The sequence below is a fragment of the Stegostoma tigrinum genome, chromosome 4 (assembly GCF_030684315.1).
Source record: "Stegostoma tigrinum isolate sSteTig4 chromosome 4, sSteTig4.hap1, whole genome shotgun sequence".
In the NCBI taxonomy this organism is placed as follows: domain Eukaryota; kingdom Metazoa; phylum Chordata; class Chondrichthyes; order Orectolobiformes; family Stegostomatidae; genus Stegostoma; species Stegostoma tigrinum.
In genome coordinates, this window is record NC_081357.1 from 40,264,323 (window position 1) to 40,284,668 (window position 20,346).

Here is a 20,346-nt window from a genome sequence, read left to right on the forward strand (position 1 = left end):
TTATCAATTTCACAAACTCAGTAACCTCTTAACATTTCCCAATGTGCTGCCCATACTCACTCTTCTGCTAACTTCTACAGTTTCTTTAAGAATTCAGTAGCTGGTTCCCCAGGAAGTCTATTTGCCATGCCAAATCTGTAATACTGCAATATAACGGATGGTTTGATGTCATGGCGGTCTACTACCATATCTATCAGTTCACCAAAGGATTTTGACTCTGGAGCTGCCAGGAAGATTAAACTTCTTATGATGCTGAAAGGTGGAGCCCCACAAGTGGTCAGGAGAACAATATTTTGTCAGCGATCCCCTTCTATCCTATTTCCCTAAAAAAGGTATCTCATTCTATTGGCAACTACTCATGGCACACATAGGCTAGTCCCAGCCCAGGTCAGAAAGTTCTGCAGATCCATCCCTGGTTATTTATATATGGTATCCAGAAGTGTTATCACACATAGCCGAACATTCTTTTCTATGAACCATAACCAGTATAAATTATGTGTTTCCAATTGAATATTGTCTGCTTGACTTTTTTAAAATATCCCTGGGTCTGCTTTATCATATTTCTAACCAATTTGTTCAAACAGGTTTTCACACATCTCTGGATTAGGTGGGACTTCAATGAGGTAGGGGCACAACCACTGAGCCACAGATGTCCTATGGTTTGGCTTATGTGCTTTCTTCCTATACCCACAAGTGCTATCGTGCTCGAGAGTGATATTCCCACCACCAAAGCCACCATGACTCGAGTTTTTTTTAATAAAATCCTGTAATCACCCATGCAGCTCGCCTCCATCTGAAGGTTTTAACAAACCTGATGGACACCACGTGCTCCCTCTCCAAGTGCACCTGGACTGCTTTATGTATTTTTAATTAAACTGTTCAGCAACACTATTACAATCTCTGCAGCAGATGGGACTTGAACCCAGGACTCCTAGCTCAGAGGTAGGGATGCTATTGCTGTGCCATAAGAGCCCTCTGAGTCGGTTTTGTATTTTTTAAACTGTTTTATCTCCACCCAGAAGTGTTGCCACACACAACTGGGCAATCTTCCCACAACCAAAACCATCCTGACTTCCTTTTTTTGCATTTTTTAAAACTACTAATCACCATCAATAACCACATCGGATTTATCCTATTTTCTAATCACTGGAACACGTGGAGCTAAAAGCCCAGGCCCCTCAGTTCAGGGGTAGGAATGCTACCACTGCACCACAAGGCTCCCTGTGTCAGCTTTATGAAAGCTCAGGTGATGAGTTTCAGTTGGGGAGACCACTGCCTTTTGCCAAAGGAACTCAAATTCATGGGCTCCTTGAGGAGATTTCCCATGAGCTTCTAGGGATTATCACGCTGATTAAGTAAACAAAAAAAGTTACCACTATCTTCCACATACCCACATATAACTTAATAAACTAGACAATAGTTGAGACAGTCCTTTTAAGAGTGTTATTAAAGGCAGGTGGGTATTGTGAGCTGATTACTTGGATGGATTAAGCTTGTGGGTTCCTCTGGATTCTGCATCAAGACAGCCAAAGTGTGCTGACACACATATATACATATAGCTAAGAGACAGACCTTCTTCTTCTGTCTTTTACGCTTTTCTGCGGGCCATAGCTGCCAACATAAGAGACAGTTAACTAACTTGTCACATAATCCTCTCTCCAACTGACCAAAGATCCAAATGCAGTCACGTGGATTCCTGATACATAGGTTCAATTTAATCAGATGACGACTGGGAGTGTTCGTCACTTAGTCATAGACCATTGTATGAAATTATTGCAATTAATGACTGGCTCCCTAACCCTCAGCATTTCAGGAAATGGGGCTTATTCACTATCTTCTTGGGTGATTGTCTTTGATGGGTTTCTGTAAACAGGCCAACTCAATTTTAGTAGCTTTGGAATATGTACATACAGCCATGTATACGTTCGACCAGCTTAGAAACTGCTATTTCAAGTCTTTCGATTACAGCTGCAATTTATTTATACTGAAGCAGTGATTTTCACTTTCAGTGTATACAAAATATTAAGTCATCCTCAATATAAAGCATGGAATTATGACACTAGTCAAAAGGAACGTAATCAGAACATAAATGCTTCATATTGGAAAAATAAGACAACCCACACCTATTTTTTAAACCATTTCTGGGCATCTTGAGAAAATGAATGGTCAAAAGAAAAGGGGCACAGAGAAATCAGAACTGGAAGTCAGTAATTCACAATATAATTGCCTATTTTAATTTCCCCCATAACAATTAAATCGATGTTCAGAAATCACTGCTTTCTCCCTCCAATTGCTGACAAAGGCAGAGAATATATAAGATTTAATATAAAATTTTCAGGGTGTAAGACCGTACAAGAATACACATTAGCCACTTTGTCTATTCAAATGGATACATGACTAGCATCCTTAAAGTTAACAAATGAAGATGATATGCAACAAATGCTCACTAATTAATCTCTTAAAACAATCATACAATGGAACTCGGCATGACAGATAATGCTGCATTCAAAATGATCCCAGTATAAATTAAGCACACATCTTTGTGCGTTGTTTTCTCAAGGATTTTACACAATCAGAAAACAAATTTCAAAGGAGAATGCACGAAAACGTAACAAAAAGCTGTCAATCGTTGGTCGTGCACATGTAACGTGAAAGGCCATTTATCGGTTCCCGTGGAGAGAGAGCTCCTGTTGTCATCTTTGCCGGAGGCACTCTGGAGTGTAATGAGCATATGCTGAACAGCGAGGTGTCATTTTAACGGTGTGTGTGTAGTAGATATTGATGTTTAGTTACTAATAATTCACATGCTGTGAACGAAGCAACACAGGCATCAAATCAATACAAGTGTCACCCAGCACTGGTAATGTACTTCTGCTAGATCCACCATTTCTTGGCTTCATGAACACACACAACTCAACTCATTATCTTAAAGGCACAACTCTTGCACTCATCCAAAGCTGGACTGCAACATTCAAAAAAAATTAACCCTGCTTTCCAGCAAGCATCAAGAAGAGCACAAAATATTTAGTCTCCTCGAAACATATTGGTACATCCTGTGGATCAAGTGTTATATCAACACTTACAAGTGATCATATTCATGTACTCCTGTGGGGGGAGAAAAGGGGAAATGCTACTAATAATCCTGTAACTAAATTTCCACTTGGATGCCGGTTTATGTCCAAAGTGCAGCTCTGAGCTCTAGACAGGAAAACTCACTATGTGATAAATCTAATTTCATTGCATTGAATTCTAGAATCAGTGATGGATTAATTGGCAACAAATCAAGGTGAACAGAGTGGAGAAGCAGATCTCTTAACTCTCTTACAGCAACATTTATCCTAGGTCTTTGAACTAAGTTTCTTCATTTTGCCTGTTATGAAAACAATTTTCAAAAAATTCATTAAAGGAATGAGGGCATCACTGGCTAGGCAATATTTACTGCCTGTCCCTAATTATCCTCATGGCATTTCAGAGTCATCACATTGCTGTGCCTCTGCAGTCACACACAGGCCAGACCAGGTAAAGACGGCTGTTTCTTTCCCTAAAGGACATTAGAGAATCAGGTGGGTTTTTCCATCAATCAACAATGGATCCACGGTCATCATTAGATTTTATTGAATTCAAATTCCACTATCTGCCATGGCTGGATCAGAGCCCGGCGTTCCTATCATGTTATCTAGGCCTCTGGATTAACAGTCCAGCAATAATACCGCTAGGCCATTGCCTCCCCATAATAATAAATTCCTGTATTTTGATGTAGTGAACTGTATAAGATTACATTTGCAGCAATCTATGGAATCAAAGTGCATAATTGCAAGATCATTCAGATCAAAAGATGAAATTGAAACATTATAATATAAATGTCAATTGAGTCAGTGACTGAAGATATTATAAAAATAAAATTAGGTAAGTTTTGAAAAAGAAGCATTTTGAAAGTCACTGGGAAAGGGAAAGAAAGCGAGATTAGGTACTCTCATTAAAGACATGGTAATACCTCAGGCATTGTGTTGAAAGAACTCTCGTAATTATAACCTCTCATATGGAATAAAGTGCTATAAACACCTTAAAGCACCACAGACAAAATTACTTACACGTGTAGCAGTTAGCAAACAGTCTCAGTTTAATGTCCAGTGTGACGAACAACACTGCTTACAAACCAGCACCCTGAGAGTCATGTCTGAACGTCATCTATTCATGCACTCAAGTCTTGAAGGATGCTATGAACCCATAACTTCTGACACAAGATTACTACTAGTTCACTCACACTGATGATCCAGCAAATAAGATATAAAATGGAGCACCATATAAAAAATGGTTCATAACAGAAAATCAAGATCTACGACCATGGAAAACTAAATAGCTTGACTGACAATGTGAAAACAAAACCAGCTGCAGAAATAAGCCACCAGCTTTGGGCTTGGATTTTTTTGCAATTAAACTTGGCAGTAGACGGCGAATGTAATTTGTAAGGCTGCAAATGTAAGACTGTGTACTCAGCCTCCTATTGTACTCCTTTTACACACACAACTGTGCGGCCAAATTCCACAACAAATCCATTTACAAGTTTGCTGACAACACCACCACTGAGTCACATCACAAACAACAACGAGAGTGTGTACAGGAAGGAAATGGAGTGCTTAAGGGAATGATGCAAAGACAACATTTTCTCCTTCAATGTCAGCAAAACGAAGGAGCTGGTCATTGATTTCAGGAAGCAGACTGGACGGCATACCCCTGTCTGCATCAATGGTGCTGAGGTAGAGATGATCAAGTGCGTCAAATTTCCGGGAATGACAATCACCAATCTGTCCTGGTTCACCCACATTATGGTCTATAGTCAAGAAAGCACAGCAACACCTCTACTTCCTCAGGAGGGTAAGGAAATTTGGCATGTCCATAAAGACTCTTGCAAATTTTTATCAATACCCCATAGAAAACATCCTATCTAGATGCATCACTGCATGATATGTCAACTGTTTCCCAAGATCAAAAGGAACCACAGAGAGTTGTGAACATAGTCCAAGTCCAACAGGCAAATGAGCGCCCCCATCCACGGACTTCATCTATACTTCCTGCTGCATTGGGAAAGTAACCTACATACTCAAAGAGATCTCCCACCCCCATTACACTCTCTTTCACCCTATTCTGTCAGGCAGAAGATTGGAAAACTTTGTATACACGTATGAACAGATTCAAGAGCAGCTTCTTCCCTGCTGATACTGGACTTTTGAATGGAACTCTTTGATATTAATGTTGTTCTCTCTGCACCTTCTCAATAGTTGTACCATTGTATCCTGCACTGTGTTCAGTTAACCTGATGCGCTTGTATAGTGCAATCTGTCTGTAAAGCACATTGGACAACACTGCTCTGCACTGTGGTACACGTGAAAGTAATGAAACAAATCAAATTAAATATGCTCAATGTAAATTTATTCGCAAGTAAGGAACTAAATACAGTGTTGTGAAGGTGGGTAGAGTATGTAATGTTGTAAAATGATGGGAAGGAAGACTGCTTGGTCCATTTAAATGATTATGCGTATTTTTCTCTAGGCTTGGAGATTGAAAAAAAAATGCACATGTACAGAGTTCCTGAAATTGAAATATTGTATCAAAGGGCTGTGTGGTTAACAACCCAGACAGTACTTTGTTTTATTATTAAGGCAACCAGTTTGAAAACAAGCCAATTAATTTAAACCAGACACTTAGAAACTGATTAAATTAAGATCTGATAGTTTTGACAACCTAGGACCAAACTTATAAGAAATTAATAAGTCATCAACGTTATAAGAGGGCATTTGAAGATCTGAGAGAGAGCAGCTGCCATCTAATAGAATTAACAAACCATCAGCTCTCAAGAGAAAATCACTGGCTCTTAGAATACCATCATCTAACGAAAAGTTAGTGACACTCTTAACTAATATTCTTGAAACAAGGCATCGAAAAAAAAAGGAGTGTTCCTGACAACGGAGGGGACACAGGGCATTCTGGAAGATGTATCCTGATTGTAATTTCGAAAGATTGAGTTTGAATGCATTTTATTTTGTTTTATGTAAGTGGGACCTGTAGTTATTGGAACAGCATACCATTTCAATTTTGTTTTATTTGGTATTAGTTAGTAGTTAAGGGGACGTGTTTGGTTTGTTACTAATTCTGTTAATTTGTGCACTGTTAGAGTTAGATGAATAAATTATTACTTACTGATAATAGAGTGAGTGAAAGAATTTTATTTAACTACTGCCTAATAATAGATTGGGAGCTGAGAGATAGGTTATACCACTTTTCACACTTCCTTTAACAGATTATGAGGTGAGGCCTGCCTCTGAGTGTTTCGGTTTTAGTTACCTAGGGGGCTCGACCTCGGCTTTATATACAAGACGATTGTGCAATAGATCTGAAAAGACATTATTGGAAAGATCAGTCATCTTACAGTTGTAGTGATAAAGGCAAACAAACATATAGATGGAGAGTGGTATTGCAATATGAGACTCATTACACTCCATCTGCAGTACTGTGACAGAACTGCCTTAAATCTTGTCATTGTTTGCATAAGGCGAAGTTTGTTTGGGGTAGACTCGAGAAGACCTTGGAATACTTGAGTCTGAAGGCAAAGGGATGGATAAGAGTTTCGCTGGAATTAGAACGAGGTCAGAGGCGAGGTGTGAAAAACAGTACAGGATTGAAAGCAGGGCAGTCCTTGTGTTAGCAAGGATTTTAGATTGAAAGATCAGATCAAGGTTAATGTGGATCCTGAAATTACGAACAGTTCAGGTAAAAATCACAGGGCAGTAAGTTTTATATGACATGATTTATGATGAGCAACGTAGCAGAATCACACAAGATCTGGCGAGGCCCATCTTGACAACAGGAGCAACTTGAAGCAATTTATTATATCTTCAATTAGGTTTTGGGCATCAAGGTGAGATTCTCACTCGGCAATGGTGTGTTGCCTATTAAGAGGAGTAATGTTTATTGACATTATTAACTGCAATACTCACTTCATTAATATGGACCTGGCTATGCACAGTGCATATCGCTGTGAGCAAACTCATTGTTGAGAATTCTCAACGTGCAAGTCAGAGTGGGTACCAAGTGACTTTAGCATGCTGCTTGTTGCAAGTAACCTCCACATCGCTTACCACACAACAGCATCTCAGGGCATGATCTACAGGCACCAGCCACATACACTCACTGCCCACCGACACTGGCTTCAAATATCTTCAGGAGCTTCTCTGGATTACTTTCAGAAAGCAACCAGCAGCAAAAGGCTGCTGCAAGGATACTTCGCGCACAGCAACATTCACCCAGCCCACAAACTGAATTACATGTAGCTGCACATCTGCAAACTCTGGGCAATGAGGGCTGTTTCATCCCACTTGGCTGTCTGCCACTCCTCCTCCTCCCTGTGCAAATGGATTAAATCCCTGATTGCAAAACCACAGGAACCTTTCCTGTCTGGAAATGACCAAGTGTCTTGTGACTGGAAGCCTTCTAAGTGTCAATGCCTTAGGGTGTTTCTTTCTGGGCCAGCAGTGGAGTTGTCATACTGAGGTGCTCACCAGATTGTGCTTTCACACTCCTCTAAGCCTAAAGTCCCCCGACATGTCAGTACGTGAGCTGTGAGGACGCAGGAACCAGCTACGCTTCCTCTGAGATCTCAGTCCTCTCAGTCCTCAGAGGCCGATGAGATGGCTTCTCCACTAGGATTGCCAGCATCCCACAGCTATCTGCGAGACATACAGGAGAGAAGACGTCATGACATGGTGTGCAACGAATGACATCGACAGTAGGGTTAAGGCGAGAGTTGCAGAGGAACAAAGAATGGTGCTTACTCAGTTTGAGGGACATGGGTATCTTGGCAGCCATGCAGAAGTGGCCCTAGTTTTCTGCAGTGAGGGACAGGATTGTCTTCTCAGTGGCTGAGAAGCTTGATGTCAGGAGCCTTGCATCCATCTGGGAGCCTTTCCTGCTCTTTTGTGGGCTGCCTTATCCAGGAATGAGGGCAAGGGAGGGCCTCAGTGTGATGCAAGTGGGCAACATGGCTGTACGTGCTGGTGCAGTTGAGAGGCAAGTGGTGAGATATTCCAGACAATTGAGGAGGCCTGGCAGGGTTAGTTGTTGGGGAGGTTTAAGGGAAAAGGGAGAAAGGGAAGAAAAACGTTGTGGGCCACAGTCAGAGTGGCAAAACATGAGCCTTGGGTGTGTGTAGGTGCAGTGATAGAGGTAGAGAGACTGTGAGGTAGCAGAGCGCATGCTCTTTGGTCATGAATTTTGTTTTGCCACTGCCAACTGTTCTTCCAGACTACGTAGACTGCACTGACCTAGTGACAACTTTGGAGCAGGCTGCCAGATCTGGTCATGGGGCCTTCTCTGCTGGTCCCCTGGGAAAAGGATGGCCCACCTCTGCAACATTCTGTTGGACAGATCTTCCCAGTCCCTGGTGGAGAATCACAGCACCATCTTACGCTTCTCTGGCATCCTGTGACTAAATGTCAGTCACCAAGCACAGCAACTTCAGAATGTCAGGGTCCAGCCAGGTATACAGTAACAGACGTTGGTTTTTCAATGAATGAGTAGCAAGTTCTTCCAGGAATGCAAGTGGCAAGATGAGACAAGAATTGGACAAGGAGACAGCACTGGGGTGGGGTAGATGGTCAATGAGGCAAGTTTCATCTTACTAAGCTTTCAAAAAATTAAAAAAATAAGTGACACTTAGCCAAGAAAATGCAAGATTCAGTCCATAAATTATTTAAGTCCCCAGTAAAATATTTTAATATCTAAATGACATTTAGGTATTGCGCCTGAGGCAATAACAACTTCATATAAAATTCTTGTTTTATTTTAACAATTATTTAACAATCTGACAGGGGTATTTTTAGTGACATACAAAAAGCCAAACAACCAGATATGCAACCATGTACCAATAATAGCTAACTGTCAACCTGATTTTAGAAACATTTCACAATGGGTTACAGTCCCATATTTGTATTTTAAAGTAGAAATATTTGCATGTTACATACACATTAAGATGATAGTGGTCATTTTCATTGCTTGTTTAATCTTTTTACCATCTGCGAATAATTTCTTGCATTTTTCCAGAAGATGGCAAATGCAAAATGATGCTTCAGCGCAGATCTTACCTTTTGCTGCTAGTTTAGAAAAAGATGACCACTGAGCTTTCAAAATGGCCTTCAGCTCATCAAGCTTCTTTACCTGAAGCACACTGTTTAGGGAAAAGCACTCCCTGAATTCACCGTGGATTATTGTATGTTGGCCTTTTAGTTATCAATATACCCTGGTGACATGCAAGGTAAATTTCCTTCACTTTCACAATTTTTAACTGAAATCGGTCTTCCCATCCCATGTTTTTGGTTTCTTTTTAGATGGTACAGATTCATCACTTGTTATTGTTGCTTCATCTTGTAGTTTGTGGCAGACCTCTGTCACTAGTCACACCTAGTAGACCTCTGGTTCTGCATTTCTGGAACATCCAGAACGCTAATGGCTGTTTTCAAGTATGGAGGCACAATAGGTCACTTCACTTCTGTGGTTGTGATGAGCCGATCATCCTGTATTGCTATGTTACCGGATGTGAGGCATGGCAGAATTCCTTGTAACCTTTCTTCATCTTGCACAGATTGGCTAAATTAGCAGCCGAAAGAAAAAGATTGCACGTCTACAGAGACCAGGCAGAGGAGTGGTACTACTCTTATAGACAGCATGGACATGATGGGCTGAATTGTCACCTATCTTTCTAGTACTGTATTATTCTAGCTTCATACATCACATATTGATACATTTCTTATTCCTGCGACTGCCTTCACAAAACTTGTGTTACCCCACAACGATAGCCTGTGTGGACCAAACTGGAACACAATGCAACAAGCTGGCAAAGTCTGTTAACAGCATGCACGCTTCTCTAGGCATCTAGCTTCTAGAAAATGGAAATCAAATAGCAGCATGCCAATTGATGTGTACACGGTGAAGAAACGCGGACAAATAATAAGATCAACTGACACAGAAGCAGGCTGCAATGGAACACAGGCAGGCAGGAGAATTGGCAGACAGACACTCTGCAATCGAAATGTTGGTGACCATGGCTCTACAATGAAGTGAGTGTGTTGGTAGTTCAGTTGGCGCATTTGTAATGAGAGTAATGCCAACAGTGTGGGTTCAATTCCAGTACCAGTTGAGGTTACCATGAAGGACTCTCATTCTCAACCTCTTCCCTTTGCCTGAGACATGGTAACCCTCAAGTTAAACCACCAGTCATCTCTCTCTGGTGACTGAGCAGCCCTGCAGACTGGTAAGACTTGACCTTTAAAACTGAATAACAAAAGCTGCCATTCAATGTATATCATGTATCCAATTCGTCAAAAATGTTTATATTCATATTTGGATAATACACCAAGAAGTAAGATCTAAGACAGCAATATAACCTCTGGTTAGGATGTGTTATTTTATTGTAACATACTTTTAAACTGTATGCAATGTAAGGATGGCATCTTTGCTTTGCAAGTAAATTTTTTTTGAGCCAATTAAATTTATTAGTTCTTTATAAACAAAACAAAAAGTTCTGTATAAGCAACGCTGATCTTGAGACACTAAATTTGCTTTCTTCTCCACAGAAGCTGCCAGGACTGCTGACTTCCTCGAACAATTTCTGATTTTGTTACACATAATATACAGGGGTGCTTGGGATGCTGTATTGCAGGAAATTTATCCTCCTATACAGTTTTAAAAGCACACAAAATATAATTTTGGCCGAAGAGAACACCATATTTTGTAGTTAGTACTGTTTCTGAGCCACAATATATTTTGCAACCCACCTTCTCAAACATTATCCAAAATAATTGCCTAGTTACAGTCAAAAGAAATCATATGTGCAAGCTAATCTCATATGACATGATGCACATAATAACTGAGGTTTTCAGCACTGTCACAATGGTCAACTGGAAATTGTGCCTGCCCTTTTAAGCCCGCTACTCAGTTACTATGTGGGAAAGTGGTCAAAACAGATAGAAAGCCAACAGCAGTTATTGGAAGTCAACAATGGCAATAGCATCTACATGTTGTTCCAAGATCAGAAAAGAATACGAGGAAATAAACAGAATATTCACTTAGGAGTGTAAATTCAGATGGCTGAGCGAGTGACATTCCTGACCAAAATCAGTCCTGTGAAGTCAAAAGTCAACTTTGCTCAAAATGGAAAACTGTAAAACAACTGTTAAACAAATATTTAACACAGGATTGAAGTCCATGTAAGAGTACGCTTAATAAATATCTACTTTATTTACAAGGATGGAGACCAATACAAAAACATTATGCCTACAAGGAAAGATTAAACAGTTCAGGAGTTAATCTGAGAGAGATGTCAAGGATTGTGAAAGATGTAGAGAAGTTGTCTAGACTTGATGGATTCAAGCAAGGAACTAAAACAAAAGGCTGTTACCATCAGTAAATTCAGGAGAAAAATCTTAGTCCGAGTGTGGCTAGGATGTGCAACTCACTACTACAAGGAGTAATTGAGTTGAACAGCCTGGATGAATTTAAGACCAGTTCTATAATCATCAGGATGAAAAGAACAGGAATTGTTAATGAAATTAGATGATGTGTGGGCGTAGGCTCATGTGCATGAAAACACTGGTATAGAGCAACTGGGCTAGTGGTCTGCTTCTATGATTGCATTTAGTGAGTGATTATTTGGAATGTGATAGATACTTTTATAGAATTAGAGTTCACGTAGAAGTTTCAAGGCATCAGAGGATACAACGGCACAATACACAATGCAGCCGACATGTTACCAAGATTTGATTACACAGACTTCAGGTTTATTTGATTGCACAGGTCTTAAAGGCAAAACAAAACGCTTAAATATCTTAAAATACATATGTATGACTTTAAAAATAGTAGGAATTAGGAATTTACTTGATGCATTGCAAATGACTACAGGTTTTTGACATTTTAATGGTTGTGTTGTTTAAATAATGATAAGATTTAAATTCAGACATGGGGAAGAGCCATATAACATGAAGGTGAAAGTCTTAATCTTCACTAAGAACTTCAATAGAAAGAGAAGTCTGCGGTTCGGTATCGTAGTTGCATCTCAATTCAACATGTACATTTGCAGTTTTCACAAAATAATTAATTTACTTATAATTAAATAATAGCTTCAGTCTTTCAAACAACAAAAACAAATACTTTCTTCTCCATAGTGCAATCATTCCAAATTTAATGCTTGAAAACTATGTGCTTATGAATATCATGAAAAAAAAACGAGTTACAGCACAAGCAGTCCATCCACTAGTTTAAGAGACAATATTTCACATCATGCCTTCAGAAAATCAGATCAAAGGAACTGAAATACATTTTTCTAGAGATTACTTACCCTTCTCCTCCAAATTTAGTTATTTTCAAACGAAAGTCAACAGAATTTTGGCTTGGAGGCTTCCACTTCAGTATATCATCACATCGACCAGGTTTGTATTTCTATATAAAAGTTTAAAAAAAAGAGGAACTTAGTGACATTTATTCTTTTACTTGCGAATCAAGCAAATTCAAAACAGTTAAAGTATTTAATAATGGGATATAGGCATAATTTACAAATACTGGTATATCAAATCTAATCAATTATAGTTTCCAGCCATATGTCAGGTGATTCAGTTGTAAGACCTCAAAAATGCATTACATCATTCCACTAATAGGTCTATAATTTGAAATCATGATACCATATCAGGGTGTTGTGCCTGAGTTTAAAAGCAAGTGTATACAATGGTGGAAGCTATAAGTGTATATTACTTGATATCTTTCCCAATAACTGTGCAATGTATCAGATACAGAAAATTATCTTCACATTGTCCAACTTGAACAAGTTAGGTCATTCCTAAAGTGTCAACTTGAAATATGAAACATTAATGTTGGATATAAAAATAGGATAAAACTCAAATCAAAATCACAATTTTTATTAATTTTGTAGAATTACAATTTATTCAGTTGAACTCACCAACCTTCGCTGGCAAAGCCAATATTTATGCCTGTCCCTAAATACCCTTGAAATGAGCTGCTCAATAGACCATTTCAGAGGGTGGTTAAGAGTCAACCACATTGCTCTGGGCCAAATCAGGTAAGGACTGCAGATTTCCTTCCCTAAAGGACATTAGTGAAGCAAATGCAGTTTGGCAACAAGCAACAATAGTCTAATAGTGACCATGGAATTATCTCTATTCCAGATATTAATAATGTAACCTAAAATCTACCAGTCGCTATGGCAGGACTTGAAGTCAACTCCATAAAGCAACACGAGGGGCTGCCAAACAAGCAGCCCGGTTATATTCCCAATACACAACCATTTCTTATTAAAACGTACACCGTATAACAGAAGCAAAATTCTAAGGGACTTCAATGAGTTGCTTTTACTGATAATCAGTTATGTCACTCAAGTTGCCACTAGAAACAGCTGATCTTTTCCAGGTAAATGTATAAATGTACTGAATTACTGGTGTTGCAAAATACAAATGAACTATTTTCAGACCCTCAACTTTTCACAGGGACCAATGAAATAACATGAGGCAACTTCCCGTAAAGATAACAGTCTATGGATATTAAAATTTTGGCTAGATTTTCCTTCTGTTCATATCTCAGAACTAAACCACCACAAATGCAAGATAGCTCTGGCTATGGAAATCACTGTACCTACAAACAAATGACCAGCAGGATTTCTGCTATCAGGACTAAAGACAGAAACAAGTGTCAAAGAGGGATGCATTTGCTGCATTAGAGGTGTGGGAGAGCTCCAAGAAGAATCAAGTTGCAGCAGTAATAGACTGTGGAGAAGGTTGTGGTCTCTAAAGATAAATGCTCAAGGGAAATTGAAAGTTGAGAAATCCTCTCTCAGGTCAGTGTCAAAAAGTCATGCAGCACAGAAACCCTTTTGTCCAATTCGTCTGTGTTAACTAGACACCCCAAATCAGACCTAGTCCCATTTACCAGCATTTGGCCCATAACCTCTCAGTTTGAGTGGAATAGGGAAATTAGAAGGAAGAGAATGGCTAAGTTAGGCCACATGATCATAAGATGCTGGCACAGAGTTAGGTCATTCAGCCCATCAAGTCGGCTCTGCCATTCGATCATTGCTGACATGTTTCTCAATGCCATTCTCGTGTTTTTTCCTTGTAATCTTTGAGTGTCTTTAAGACAGGGATAGACACATTTTTGATTAGTAAGGGGATCAACGAATTGGCCTCCACAGCCCTCTGAGGCAACGTGTTCCATGGAAAAACCACCCTTTGGCTGAAGAAATTCGTCCTCATCTCAGTTCTTAGGGTTGTCCCTTCACTCCAAGACTGTGCCGTCAGGATAGAGTCTCTCTTACTAATGGAAACATCTCTCCACGTGAGAGAGCCCTGGAAGGTGCAAGTGGGGAACCGGTAACAGTAAACAGAGAAATGGCAGATGATTCAAACCAATATTTTGCATTGGTCTTCACATTGAAGGACACTATAAACATCTCAAATAAAACAGATAAACAAGGTGCTAATGGGAGGAAAGATCTTGTAACAATCCCTAATATGAGAGATAAAGATTTTGACAATCTAATGGGAATAAAGGCAGGCAAGTCGCCAGGACCTGAACGTCTGCATCTAAGGTTTATAAAGTGGCTGCAAGAAATAATGGAAGCATTCAGTGAAATATTCCAGAACTCACTGGATTCTGAGAAAGTTCCGTCAGATTAGGAAACTGTTCATGTGATGCTCCTGTTCAAGAAAGGAAGGAGACGGAAAGCAGGAAACTATATGCCAGTTAGCCTAACATTTGTCACTGGGAAAATGGTGGATTCCAAAATGAAGAAAAAAAAATTGCAAGGTAATTGGTAAGGGTAAACATGGTTTTGTGAAAAGGAATTCATATTTGACAAATTTGCCAGAGTTCTTTGAAGATACAGCAAGCAAAACTGATCAGCCAGCAGATATCTGGCATTTGAATTTTCAGACAGGCGTTAAACAATCTTGTGTAATAAACATGTAAAAGGCGATTACACAAGACTGGAACTTGTGGTATTTGAAGTAATTTAGGAGTACAGATTGAGAGTTGGTCAACAAACAGAAGACAGTCAGGATCAGTCGATCTTTTTTAGGTTTGAAAGACATAACCAGTGGAGTGCTACAAGTATCAATCCTAGACCTCAATTATTTCTCATCTATATTAATGACTTGGAGAATGGGAAAGTGTGTAATGTTTTCAAGCTTGTTAATGATGTAAAAATAGGTGGGAGCCACAAGTTGTGTTGAGGACATAGGGAACCTGCATAGGAATACAGATAGGATGGGGTTTAATACAGGAATAAGTGAAGTGGTGCACTTTCGCAGGAAGAATCACCAGGCAAGCTATTATTTAAATGGAGAGACAATCCACTCTGTAGAGGGATAAGTGTCCTTGAGCATGAAAGACAATATGTTAACAATGGAGGTGCAGCAAGGAATTAAGGAGGTAAATGGAATTTTGGCCTATATTGCTACGGGGGTTGGAGTTTAAGTAAAGGAAAGTCTTGTCAGAAAGTACAAGGTGTTGATGAGTCCACAATTGGAATACTACACACAGTTTCAGTCCCTGCACTTAAGAAAGGATATCCTAGCATTGGTGGCAATTCAAGACAGGTTCACCAGACTGACTCCTCAGATCAAGGATAATGGGAACTGCAGATGCTGGAGATTCCAAGCTAATAAAATGTGAGGCTGGACGAACACAGCAGGCCAAGCAGCATCTCAGGAGCACAAAAGCTGACGTTTCGGGCCTAGATGAAGGGTCTAGGCCCGAAACGTCAGCTTTTGTGCTCCTGAGATGCTGCTTGGCCTGCTGTGTTCGTCCAGCCTCACATTTTATTATCCTCAGATCAAGGGTTTACTTATCAAGAATATTGTTAATAAGCAAAAAGCACTTGCAACATGAGATGCAGTTGAAAAGCAATAAACTACACTTCAAAATGTTCACTGACTTTACGAATGAATGCGAGATATTATTAATTTAAATAGAATACTGTCTAGTAAATTATGAAAACATTCAGTACTTTTCCACGCTGCACACTAAGTAAATAAATAATGTCAATTAGCAATTCACACAATAAACTTGTGAATTAAGAAAACATTTGATCTGTGCTTGATTCTGCAATAAGTTACTGCCTACCGCATTCAGAAATAATTTGTTTACGTACAAATATCTCCTCAACAATAAGAAACAAAAATATGACTTACAATAGAAGCATAGGTAAGATCTTTAGTCAGGATAGTTATTACAGTCTGAAATACATAACTTTAGTTCTCAGGCTTTATTTAAAAATAAAATGAAAATGGTTAATTTAGTACATTACAAAAATATTAAGTTAATCTTCCTGGCATTGTTCTCAAAAGAAACTAAAATTTCTGTCAAGCAACCGTTCCTGATTATATTAATCCCTTGGTGTCTTTAGCTCATTTTTCATTTGTTCTTTGTCTTTGTAAAGGGGGAAGAGGGGGAGGCGGAAAAAAAGGAAAGAGGGGACATGACAAAAGGAGGAGCAGGCTAGGAGGGTCCAGAGCTTACATGAAAAGGATCAGGTGCATGGGATAATGAAAAAGGGAAGGAACAGCAAAGACTGGGGAGAAAAGAGAAAGGGGGAAGTAGGGGCAGAAACAGAGAGGCTATGTTGCTGGAGGAAGCATAGAAACAAGCTAGAAGGTAAGTAAAAAAGAAAGGGAAACATATTAAGAGAAAGCAAACAGAAAATGTCCAGTCTATTATCCTCGCTCATATGTCTATTGCTGACTAATTTGCACATCAGCCAACAAAAAGCAATGAACGGAGTCTTCAGCCCACTTATTAACCATACAGCTGGAGGACTGGCACTACGCAAAACTAAATTTGAAACGGAGGGTAAAACAAATAGAAAAACACAAAATTAGCAATTTAAAACAAATAAGTCAGATGTTTCAGATGTAGAAGTTATCATACAGTCCAGGTATAAATTTATAAATGACAATATCAGTTGTGAACTGCAAGTGAAAAGAATACAGACTGAAAACATACAGATGAGGAAGAATACATTCAAGGTTAGAGATCTAATATAGTTAAGTATCATAAAATATTTTACGAAACAATTAATTTATGTTCAACATAAGTTAACACTATATATTTCTATCTCCTTCAAAAAGTTGCAACTGGCATTAAACTGTTTGTAGGGTTTAATATACAAATTAGTTTAGTTTTGTACTGGGATGGTTTACAGCTTTTATTCGCAACAAATATCATGGATGGCTTCTAACGTGCAGCTGCATCAATATCAAAACTGCGTGATCTGCATTTATATTGTTAATGGCCAGGGAGCAAAGCTGATCTGCAAAGTTGGAGATAGCTTGGACATGATGTCCAACTCTAACGCTGTGATGAAGACTAAGGCACCATATATCTGGCAAGGGTGACTTACAGAATACACGCTAGTAACACGTATAAATATAGACAACTGACAGGATGTCAACAATGTTAACAATTCGAAAACCAAAACAAAGCAATGCTTCTAAAAATGAGTAAGTTAGTCAAATTTCTTTTCATTTGCAAGATTTCCAATTTTTACTGTGTTCTAATTTTCTTCTGCCAAAATTGCTCACAACTCGAGGCTCACCTTGGATATCGTCTATTTTCTTTATTTTTTTAAACTCAAAACCACATATCTCCTTAAATCCTTATCTGCTGCTTCCAGTTCAATAATCTCCGACAAGTCTGAGCTAATGGAAGTCTTTAACATTACAATTGATATCATCCATTGATCTGTCTCCACAGCTTACAATCCCATTTCCTCACTAAACCAGACTCCCCACCACTGCTCATCCCCACCCCAGCCACATTTCTGCAAAAAACTCACATCTATATACCCTTGTGCTTTCTGATTTAGTCTTGATCATGAGTACTTCAGACTCCCTTGATCACATTCCCTCAACTGCAGGGAAATAAAAACAGGAATAAAATGACAGAATTCTCAGAACTGATTCTCTTAAAAAAAGTCACAATTTTTGTACAGCCATGCTTCATATCAAAACTGATTTATCCATTAATAGGGCTGAAAACCACTTGTTGCGTTTAAGACTGAAACTGTATTCCAGAAGCTTACAATAACAGCTGGCTGGTTATTTGGATTAGAGAAGGCGATAATCTAGAAGTGTTGTCAGTAGACTATTAACTTATAGATCCAGGACAGTGTTAAAGGGACCCAGGTTGAAATACCACAATTGGAGATTGTGATATGTGAATTCAAAAAAAGAAAATTGGATATTGAAAATCCAATGACGACCTTGAAAACTCTGCCGCTTGTTTGAAAAACCCATTGGGTTCATCTATATCTTTTAGAGAAAGAAATCTGCCATCCTAACCTGATCTGGCCTACATGTGACTCCAGATCCACCGCAATGTGGTTGACTCTTAACTGACCTCTGGGCAATTAAGAATAAACAACAAATGCTGATCTACTCCATGCCCTGATCCAGTGAATGAAAACTAATTAAAAAATGAGCTCAAATTCCAAAACCATCAATCTAAAATCATCTCATCAAAAAAGATCCAAGACAATGACCTTGAAAAAGGATAATTAGGATATGCCTTGGCCTACTCGCAAAGTACTCAGACAACTTATGTACTTAATTGGGTGGGACCCTTGCACTAGACATAAACAGTTCAGCTCTGCTTGAAAAAGAATTTTTCAAGCCATTATCTAATGATGTAAATCACGGTTATAACATCTACTAGCTATGACCATCTTTGGCTAACAGGTCATGTGGCCAGGGGAGACCATGTGATGAGTCGACAAAATGCTCTTTTACATTTAAGAAACTGCTTTTCTCCAGGCCAAAAAACAGAAGCAGAGAAAACACTACAGAAGTGGGACTTGAGTGGGTCAATCCATCTCGGTCTCTCCCACAATTCAAAACCTTGCCTGCTGTTTGAACATTCACGTGTTGCAGGCAGAGCTTTATGAATCAACCCAACAAGTGCATATGGTGAAATGTGAATTCAATAAAAATGGTGGTATTAAAAACTTGTCCAATATCAACGACGTAACCATTTTCAGTTCTGTTTTACGACTGTCCTTTAGGGAAGGAAATCTGCTCTCTTTACTTCATCTGGCCTCCAATGATGCAAGACCATTAATTGAAATGAACCAGCCATTTAACTACCATAGCAAAAACAGTAGTTTTGGAATTCTGTAGTGAGTAACTCACCTTTTGACTCCCCTTACACTATTTATAAGGCACAATTCAACAGTGACGGAATATCCATTTGCACAGATCAATGAATGAATGATTTAATGTCACATTATATATAGGGCGACGCAGTGAGATGTGTTCTGTCGTCATGATTCAGCACCATTTTGAGGTACACGAAGAATATAAAGGAAGTACTTAAATAGAGTCCAGCTTTATCAGCCAGGATCCCAAACATGGTTCTGGGACTTCGGCAAGGTTCCTGCTTCAGGCCTACCACAGCCAGGAGTCCCGACTCTTGCTATCGCTGCAGCCGCCATTCCAGGAGTCCACACATTAGGCCTATAAAGCCAGGAGTGCCCACTGACACTGCTCCGGCCTCCCCACAACATCAAGATGATGAAAAAAATAAGACGAAAAGGAGTGAGAGAAAAAAATGCCGGCCTGTAGCACATGGGTTCACCCCGAACTGGACCTGAACCTCACTCATCGGAAGACCCCGGGTGCATCTTGAGACGAGTGTAATTTGAGGAACACTAAACAAGCTTGACACCAGTTTGGAGAAAACAGCCTGCTTGACTGACACCTCATATTCACTCCCCTCAACACAAACTCTCAGTGGCAGCTACATGTACCAACTACAAATGATTAGAATAGCTCACCAAGACTGCTCAGATCGGCCAAAGATTTTGAAGACTTTTTTTTAAACTGCTTAAGTATTTTAATTACCCTATCCATTTACAATTTGATGTTATACATATTAACAGCAAACAGTGCTCTTTTGTCCCAAATAGTGGGAGCTCTTAGTGTTTATGTTTGCACAGTAAAGTGAAGGTATTCAATAATTTGAATACCTAGAAGATGGCAACATAATGCATCCGAACCATTCACTTTACCGTTAAAGCAACGTTAATATTTTCCTGCTTGAAAAGTACGACAATAGAGGAAACAGCAAATTGTACGCTATGGTGGACAGCACTGAAGGTGTTAAAACCATTGAGAGGGGAAAATTCATTGCTCATTTTAGGAAAATGCATGGTACATTGGGAATTCAATTAACAATTAGAATTTAAAAATTCTATCAAGTTCATATGTAAAGCTATTGAAGTTTAAAGTTGCACATGTA

General features: G+C 39.2%; 1 protein-coding gene across 4 annotated transcripts in view; it reads right to left on the reverse strand.

Annotated features, from left to right (window-relative positions):
- The window catches only part of rngtt (RNA guanylyltransferase and 5'-phosphatase), a 376,302-nt gene that overhangs the window by 97,894 nt on the left and 258,062 nt on the right, over nucleotides 1-20,346 (reverse strand). For all 4 annotated transcript variants that reach the window (XR_009445676.1, XR_007247610.2, XM_048531774.2 and 1 more), the window contains one exon: nucleotides 12,386-12,486. Coding sequence is in view for 2 of the 4 variants with exons in the window: in XM_048531774.2 (XP_048387731.1) it covers nucleotides 12,386-12,486 (101 nt within the window). In the remaining 2 variants the exon portion in view is untranslated. The remainder of the gene's footprint in view (nucleotides 1-12,385; nucleotides 12,487-20,346) is intronic.